This window comes from Trypanosoma equiperdum (genome assembly GCF_001457755.1).
Source record: "Trypanosoma equiperdum strain OVI genome assembly, contig: ctg_1923, whole genome shotgun sequence".
Taxonomy (NCBI): domain Eukaryota; phylum Euglenozoa; class Kinetoplastea; order Trypanosomatida; family Trypanosomatidae; genus Trypanosoma; species Trypanosoma equiperdum.
In genome coordinates, this window is record NW_027123975.1 from 4,517 (window position 1) to 13,149 (window position 8,633).

General features: G+C 49.0%; 6 protein-coding genes across 6 annotated transcripts; all 6 read right to left on the reverse strand.

The window, feature by feature from the left end:
* Positions 1-149: 149 nt before the first annotated feature.
* TEOVI_000797300 (mitochondrial carrier protein) lies at positions 150-1,103 on the reverse strand (the record flags this gene model as incomplete). Its single annotated transcript, XM_067223650.1, has 1 exon — positions 150-1,103. One exon carries the CDS (start codon positions 1,101-1,103, stop codon positions 150-152), a length of 954 nt encoding a protein of 317 aa, XP_067079751.1.
* Positions 1,104-1,905: 802 nt separating this feature from the next.
* Positions 1,906-2,709, reverse strand: TEOVI_000797400 (protein kinase, putative; the record flags this gene model as incomplete). The annotated part of the gene is made up of 1 exon (XM_067223651.1): positions 1,906-2,709. The coding sequence occupies one exon, from the start codon at positions 2,707-2,709 to the stop codon at positions 1,906-1,908; it is 804 nt and encodes a 267-aa protein (XP_067079752.1).
* Positions 2,710-3,042: 333 nt separating this feature from the next.
* TEOVI_000797500 (60Kd inner membrane protein, putative) lies at positions 3,043-4,317 on the reverse strand (the record flags this gene model as incomplete). The annotated part of the gene is made up of 1 exon (XM_067223652.1): positions 3,043-4,317. One exon carries the CDS (start codon positions 4,315-4,317, stop codon positions 3,043-3,045), a length of 1,275 nt encoding a protein of 424 aa, XP_067079753.1.
* Positions 4,318-4,700: 383 nt separating this feature from the next.
* Positions 4,701-5,144, reverse strand: TEOVI_000797600 (uncharacterized protein; the record flags this gene model as incomplete). The annotated part of the gene is made up of 1 exon (XM_067223653.1): positions 4,701-5,144. One exon carries the CDS (start codon positions 5,142-5,144, stop codon positions 4,701-4,703), a length of 444 nt encoding a protein of 147 aa, XP_067079754.1.
* Positions 5,145-6,326: 1,182 nt separating this feature from the next.
* Positions 6,327-7,193, reverse strand: TEOVI_000797700 (uncharacterized protein; the record flags this gene model as incomplete). The annotated part of the gene is made up of 1 exon (XM_067223654.1): positions 6,327-7,193. The coding sequence occupies one exon, from the start codon at positions 7,191-7,193 to the stop codon at positions 6,327-6,329; it is 867 nt and encodes a 288-aa protein (XP_067079755.1).
* A 223-nt stretch (positions 7,194-7,416) lies between these two features.
* TEOVI_000797800 (phosphatidylserine decarboxylase, putative) lies at positions 7,417-8,487 on the reverse strand (the record flags this gene model as incomplete). The annotated part of the gene is made up of 1 exon (XM_067223655.1): positions 7,417-8,487. One exon carries the CDS (start codon positions 8,485-8,487, stop codon positions 7,417-7,419), a length of 1,071 nt encoding a protein of 356 aa, XP_067079756.1.
* Positions 8,488-8,633: the final 146 nt, after the last annotated feature.

An 8,633-nucleotide genomic window follows, 5' to 3' on the forward strand; every position in this document is an offset into this window, starting at 1 on the left:
GAGACCTCAAAACAAAACAAAAAAGAAAGTGAGGAAACCAAGTGAGCACATGGTCGAGAAATTGAGGAGAGAGGTCGACCGCTGAGAGATAAAGAAGAAAAGCGAGTAAAGAAAAAAGGAGGGCCCTGGAAGGCGCGTCTCAAACAAAATTACTTCTTTCCGGAACCACCACTTGTGCCAAGACCAAGTGTACTTTTGTATGTGTCGTAAATCCACCACTGCAAACCTGTCAGCGTGCCGATCATTATAATACGTGCCATCAGCCCTTTCGTGCAGAGGTTTCCATAACCAATTTCATTGGCGATTTGGCCGTACGACTTTCCCACATTAGAGGCTTTACCGCGGGCAGACACGAGCATATCGGCTGGATGTGAGACAATGGCACAAACAATACCCGCAATGTAGCCAGAAGCAAAAGTTATGCTGAGCTGCGTACCCTTGCTGTACTCCTCCTTGGGTTTTGTGAAGACGTTGCTGTAAAAAAACCGCACCACCTTCTCAAAAAAGAAAAACTTCGCCATTGTGTAGGGAATCTGACGGGACCACAGGGGCACAAGAGACTTGAAAGGGAATCCAGCAGCTGGGTCCGCCCGCATGGTGGCAACTGCAGCTCCAAGGGATGTCGGGAAGGTTCCACTTGGGGAAGTTTGCACCTTCACTTTCACCATTTCCATCGGGCATAGCGCCACGTCAGCAAAGAATTCGGCACTTGCAGAACCTGCCAACCAAATAAGTCCTTCATACTCCTTGGCAGCCTTCTGACCGGCGAGGTTGGCGTAGAAATCTTTGAACACTTCATAGAGACCAAATTTGCAAGCACCTTGCATTGAGTAACCAATGAGGGTAGGCAACCAACCCTTCCAAATACCTTTAGCACCGAAACCATCCTCCGCGGCCAGCACCTTAAAGCCGCTTCCAATACCCCTGAACTTCTCCGGGTTCACTTGCATATTACATTTCACAACATCGAGGGGACATACGGCGGTGTGCGTTAGGCCACAGGAGAGGACGCCCCCACCTATGCATTTCAGATAGTAGCTGTTGTTGTGAGGGATGTCGGGGTTGGCGTAACGTGCGTCCCAAGTTTTGTTCTTTGCGCTCATTATTTACCTTCCTTCTGTTTTTTTGCACTTTTTTATATTCCTCAAATCGTGACCCGGCCCGTCTTTTGTGATGCAAGCGGTTTCCTATTTCTTTGTTTCTTTATAAACGTTTTCAAAGGTATTGATATTGGACTCGTATGTGGCCATATACCGAAGATACGCGAAGGGGTGGAAGCGAAACGTTTAAAGAATAGTGAAGATACCGCAAACCTTATTGGCAAAAAAAACCTGACGACGGCGGGGAAGGTGCGCCGGTGCAGCATCATTCTTCTCTACTTGTCTTTACGACTGAATTACGTGCTGAAAAGATTTTGGCAACGGGTACCGCCAAATCCGGCAGCTGTGCTTACCACAGCTTAACTTTACGCTAAAACGTACACCACATTCCCTCATGGGTGAAAAAAAAAAACAAACGAAAAACAACGGCACACACACACACACACACAGGACAGAATTGATGACGAGGTTGATTACGCAGAAGGCGCTCAGCCAACACGGCCGGAGACAGAAAGTGTATTGGGCACGATTCGCAGCGGCAAACCCGTCCATATTAATTCAGTCCTTCCAAACCATGTCACTTGCCAACGCCGGCATGTCATGGGGAAGAATGAATGGAATACGAAAACCTCATGAAGTGTGCGGCGCTTTCTCGAGACTTCCCCGCCAGCGGTACCGCCTTCTCTGGTGGTTGAGATAATCTCCTCTTTAAAGTGGTTGAAGGAAACACACCATACGATATCACACCAACCCGCAATAGTAAAGTAAGTAGTGGCATTGGGCGACATTGAAATAACCAAGGGCACTACGGTTCCTCATCGGCTTCTTCACTCTCCTCCGTCTCTTCCTCCTCTTCTGCAGTATCATTCTCTTTTTTCTCCTCTTCTGGTTCACTTTCTTCCTCATCCTCTTCCTCCTCCGTGCAACTCTTGTCAAGTCCGTCCCTGTTAGTAAGTAACGGATGCATTATGAGTTCCGCTATTGTCGGTCGAGCGTGTGCGTCTTCCTGCAGACACTGCATGACAAAGCTCACAACGGAAGAGCTCAACGACGACACCTCCGGTGAGATGATGTCCAACTCTACCAGGTCCTCTGTTTCATACACCTTCCCTGCCGGTGCAACAAGTTGCAGCAAAACAGCCCCCAGACCCCATATGTCGGCGCTGTAATCAAACGGCGATGCCCGCATTATTTCCGGTGCACAGCAGCGCCACACTTCTTGCCCTACATCACTGGAAGGATCAAACAAGTCTATGGTGAGAACTTGCTGTAGCAGAACGATCCGCCCAGATGCACTATGCCGGCGCAACACTTCAGGGCGGAGGTGCCCATGGACTAATTTACGCATGTGCAGGGCGTGCAGCGCCCGCATCAGTCCCATTATGACCATACACGCATCTTCCTCCCCCATCGGAAGTTCAAGGGGCTCTAGAATACCGTCAGTGGGCTCCTCTGCGGTAACAAGTAGATAACGTGGTGAGAGCCGCGCTTCCTTGTACCTAACCATCGAGTCGACTGAAGGCCACTGGTTTAGTTGTTCGATTCTCCGCTGCACTACCTTCACCTTCTCAACAAAAATGTCATACTTTTCTATCTTGATGTCCAGCATAGGCAGCTACACAAGTCCTAAACATTCACGTACGTTACTCAAGGACAGGTGTCCACAGGAAGCACCGAGAAAGGGGAAGCATTGACGTGGTCACTTCTCTCACTGTTGAAGCATCAGAACATTTAAGTTATACGTCGCATTCCGAGTGTCTAATTCGGGTGTGTGTAGCTCACTACGCTTCGATACAGGCTAAAAGGACACGTGTTGTGTCCGCCTCTGCGCTTACCGGCCCTCTTTTAATAACAATCAAAACACTATAGGAGAATCATCCTCTCGAAAAGGCGTTTAACCTGATTATCACTCGTACCCCGTACCGCACAAAACACTGATTCCTCACGAGCGGACCCTTGTTCCCCCTGTATCCTTCAGTGCGCCATCCTTTCCGCTCTTACAACTTTTATCACCAAAGCAGCTGTTGTCCGGAATGAGATCCTCCTCTCTAAATTCAGCACGATGCGCCTTCCATCCCGGTGCTGCAAAGTTTAGCCCCTTTCCAAATGCCACCCTTTTCTCCGAGGCCACTGAAGCGGGGGAAGAAATCCTTTTTTTACCGTATCCCATGGCACTTTGTGCACTCCCAAACCACACTGGAGCGACTGGTGGCTGCGGCGGCCGAGATATGTTTTCCTCCTCCACACTGTCAAAAAGATGACTTACGTAGGGGAACTGGACGGACATGCGGGTGTAAAAACCATCGTCAGTGTAGGAGAACTTGTTAGTGTCTGCCTTCCCTTCAGTTGGGAAGTTGAAGAAGCTGCGGAATTTGTTTGAACGGAGAAGGATTGGCTGAAGCAATCCAACCAAGCCCACACCTAGAAAATATAGGCAAACTCCAGAGCGGAACTGTAACGCAACCGGGAGAACACAAAGACACCCAAGTCGGGCACCCCATACAACGTTTGACATCCACCCCGTCTTCAGTTCTTTACTAATCGATAACTCAAAGTTGGCCAAAGTTAAACCGCAGAATGCCAGCGGTAAAATACCATACGGATCAGGCATTGTCAGCGAGGTGCACCACAGAAAAGGTGAGGTACCGAACTCCAGGTACGGATTCTCGCAGAGCGACTTCGCTTGAAACATACCAAATAATACAATTGGGGAACCGAGTATTGACGACAGACACTGCGCATTTGACGTCTTTTCCTCCGCAAACACACGGCGTCGCTCACCTTTCAGTGCGGTTGCTGCCAACTGGATATCAAGGGATGTGGCCCCTTCACTGTGGTACACGCGTTGGTACGCCTCATGAGGGGTCTTCAACTTGCAAATTGCTTTTCGCATCCGCTCCGACGCGCGCTCACCATAGAGCGAAAAGCCCAATGTAGCGACACGGCAAAGGACACCAAGAAGAAGGATGGCCTCCGGGGCCCCTAAATTCAACCCTTCCTGGAAACTGACGAACATGTTTGTGATGAATGCAGGTTCTTGTGGAGGTGCGATGCCCACATCTGACACCCCGAACCAGTGGCAGTTCCATATGCGATCCAAATAGTCAAAGTATGTTACCCGTTCATTGGACGATACAGTGCACCTGCTGGTGAGGATTGGAGTGCAGAACACCGGCATCGCCCTTTGCACTGTGGAGCTTCGAACCAATTTCCGCATGACGGCTGACAACGCAAGAGCATTGGTGTTTGTTCATGTGGTATATTTACCAGTACATGGCAACCAGTCACGCAACCAATTACGGTGGAACGCATACACGAGGAGATAAAAGAAAGACAAATGAAGTATTATGCGCGTGTTTGTTTGTGCATATGTATGTATAAGAGTGACAGTAGATCAGTACCCAGTTGCACCACGGAAAGGCAAACCATCTCCCCTCTACAATGCTCATCCTTTGCCACTAATATGTACGTTCGCTTTTATCACATCTCGCTTCTCTTCCTGACGACCCATCCCGTTTTCCATCCCCCTGGTCTTCATGTCACATCCCTCAAGACACCGTTGAACAAGGGGGGAAAAAAGGGAAGATGAATAATCGTTGCTCACTTGTATGCTACGAGTGCTGGGCGCAAGTGCACATCCAGCCTCCGCTGCACCGCCGCCGTTTTCAATTTGAGGAGACCCATTTCCACTTGATAGCCTACCAGGCACAGAATAGCTTTTCCACCCACCGACATGGCGCAGAGTTTCTTACTACCGAAATCGATCAAGACTTGCTCCAAAGCTTCAGGTTCTAATTCATTTGTTATCTTGCTTTTTGCCAAGTCATTTTGGGCGCTTGCACGCCATACGTTTCCTATGGCAGCAATGATCATGGTTCGTTCCCTTGAGTACGAGTATTCTTCGCTGCTTGATGCAGAGGACAACAGGACACCTTCTTCGTCGAGAAGAAGTGCCGCCAAAATACCACTCCCCACGGCGCCATGCAGACACTCATTAACTACTGCCGCTTCAAGCATAGCTGTTTCTCCGGCTTTCCGAGACATTGATAATGAACTGCAGCCCACAAGCAACTATATGCGTTGTACGCTTTCGTGTATCCTTTGGTGTATGTATGTGCCCACGATAATTGTGTTCGACTCCTTGCACAGCCCTCTGGAATTAAAATTAAGGAGAGGGGAAAGACAGCTGAGCCTCCTGTCTCAAAAAATAAATTGACCGACAGTGTGTGTGTGCGTGTGAGAAACAGCAAATGTCGCGTGCAGGTCAAGTTAGTGGTGCCAAAACCGTGTAAGAAGTAATACGCTATACGCAAACGAACGAATGAACGAACTGAGCTACAAAGAATAGGGAGGGCGTGATGGCAATGCCACCGAGCTTACTCTTCTCTTTCGTCCCCCTGGTCCTACGCGCGTGTATTACTTATGTTTTCCTTTTCGTCCCGCCAGTCGCCCCCTCACAAAATAAAAATCCTTCGGGACCATCACCCGGTAACAAATAACCTGTGCCCCTCCTGCGATATTGAGTGCAGCTCTCACACGGACCCCACATGTCTTAACCACACGCCCACAGATATCTTCTTAACCGACCGAACGCTGCACTAATGGTGCGAAGTTGCAGAGAAAACAAAGAGAAAAGGGAAAACAAATGCCATCCAACACGTGACCAATGATCTCAATGGATTTTACTTGTTTCCAATAGGGAAGCTACCTCCAACCCTCTCCTTGAAGACAATGGTCTAGGCAATCAAAAGGAAGACACAAGCAACGCAATCAGATGTGTAGAAGCACCCTGTATAAATGCAGCTGCGGGTCTAGCTCATTTTGAGAGCCTATCCGTACTGTCACGAATAACTGTTGTCGAGTTTCTCTTTTCCCCTCATTGCCGTACATACACACTGAGGCCTTTTTTTGTTTGCCCTTATGTGCACCACTCGATGGCTACATCAATACGGTTTTAGCCAAGAGTCGAATAGTTTATTCACAACAACCTGAATGAATAAAATAATAATAATAATGAGCCTACTGTATTGTATTTGGGGTGGCAACACATCCCGCTTGCATACTGCGTTCCTTTAGTTGCTTGGTCGTCCTGTTCTGTTCCTCATGCCAGTCGATCTTGCGGCTGTTTTATCTCTGCACGCCTTGTCGTCACACCAAGTCATGTAGCCAGACTGAAGCGCTCCATGACTGAACCAAACTGAGGATGGGATGTGACACTCACATCCTTCAGTTCTTGAAAAATACAACTGGTTCTTCTAAAGCTGCCACGCACTTGAACGGCAAGTCGTGGGCAAAGTCTTGAGGCACATAGCGGGACGGCGGCGGCATGCTTCTGTCGAGCAAATCGAAAGTCGCGAGGAATGAAGCAACCAATGACCCGTTGAACAAACGGAACGTTTTATCAGGTTCGACGAAGGTAGCCAAATGCTGCTTCATCACCTCCATCTCCTTCAGTTTTTCCTTTTGCCCATTTATGGCGGAGTTTGACGCACCGCTTTTAATCATCTGGTAGATCTTACACCTCTGGCGGCACATATCCACCACACATTCATAGTGTTTGTGCTCCCGATTGTACCGCATACTTGCTGAGAACAAATACCACGGATGGGGTTCGAGTTTCTGAACCTCCTCCGCGAAGACAGATGCAACCGCTGCATTGGGCTTGCGTCCAGCATCCGCATCGGCTACAACGAGCCTCCTAAGCGCAATACCACGCGGCATTCGATCTTTGATAAACTCTTCCAAGCTCAACACATGAGCTCCCGTGAAATCACTGAAGAAAACATGGGGGACTCCCTCCTTTACCCAAATGACCCCAACATCATCCCACGAAGACTTCAGCAGAACCTTCGACAGAACACTGTACAGTTTGTGGCCCCAAGTAGGCAGCGTGTACCACCGATTACAGATTGCGATAACATCACCTGTTCGGAACGCACCCGGTGGTAGCTCTGTCACTTCCCACGTCGCACGATAGTACATGTCCCTTCCCTCAGCAACAATTAATATTGATATGGGAAGCGCCTGCAACACCGCCTTGAGATGGACATGTAGTTTCTGCCGCCGCGATAACTTTGGGCCAATGCTCGCCATAATAGTAGCGCGGCGAACGCACAGGGCCCTACAAATGTTGGGGATAGGGACAGAAGTAAAGCAAGAGAGAAAGATAAGCATTTCTTTGAGTGAAAAGGCAAGAGTACCAGACAGATTAATGGCGATGTTGCTCCTGATTCCAGTCCATCAGCTTTCGATGAAAGAAAAATTTAAAGAATGGTAAGAGTACGGCAAAGTGTAGACGTGCATTTGTGCATACTGCCTACTTGCCACTCTCCGACAATCCGTATGTGACCAACGCCTCGCCCGCCTTAACGATATCCCCTGGTTTAACCGCTACTGACGCAGTTTTTGGAATGTCCAAAACCAGCACGACGGAGGAACCCCAGTAAAAGGTAGAGAGGAGGTCCCCTTTTTTTGATGTGGCCGCCCTGCTATAACACCTGTGTACAGCGTATTCCGGGGGAGCTAAAAAATTTGTTTTGATGCGTTGATCCAAATGCAGTACGATACGCCCAGTTAGTGTGCCGCCCACAAGGGCCAACCCCATGTTCCCACTGGCACTGTGCTCGTCAGTCCAACTTCCAAGGAGAACCACCCGCTCGTTTAATGGAAGGACAGAGGGAATCCAGTGATATCCCGCCGGTGTGTGCGGTAGTAAAGCACCGGGTATATACACGACTTCCTTACAAGTAAACAAACACGGCGTTACCACATGATGATAATCTTGGGTTCGCAGATGTAAAGCAACAGCAATCCGCCGATTCCCCTCTGCCACGGTTCCCAGCGGGCTATGGAAAAGCCGTCTTACGCTATATGTTACTCCCTTAACCTGCAGCAACTGATCGTCTACCACATCCTCCTGGACTGAGAGCACAACACCATCGGAAGGCATAACAACAGGTGACGTGGCAACTCGTCGCTCGCCATCTTCCCACCTACGAACGAAGAATTCTTGCAGTGTTTTATATTCCCGTTCTTTTCCCCGCGGCGCATCCATACCGTACCACCAAATGATTGCCGCAATAACTGCACGATGGAAAGAAGACGGCAAACATTCATTCTCACTTATCCTTCCGCAGATGTGCGAAATATAGTTGAAGGGGAAAAGCATTAGCATCTCCAACATTCCAACAGAACACAAGCGAGTTCCCCCCTCGGGGTGACGTGTTGCCTCCCATGCGGCAAGTTGGTACCGCCCACCGACGTAAACTGCGCCACCAATGATCGCACCACCAAAGAGGTAGTGATACAACCAGCGCCGCATCGGGTTTGTGAAGGGTCTCGTTGTGTCATTCTTGTAGAACCGCAGTTGTCGTGTGAGCGAAGCCATGAAAGAATCAGTCCCTTTTCTGTTTTAGTTGCTTTCTTCCAGCGGGTCCTTTAGTATTTAACAAGGTGTGGGAGATTCCCCTCACTCCTCACCCAAGTTTTCTCGTTAGACCACCGCTGGGTGCTCTACCATCGTAAAAAAAAAAA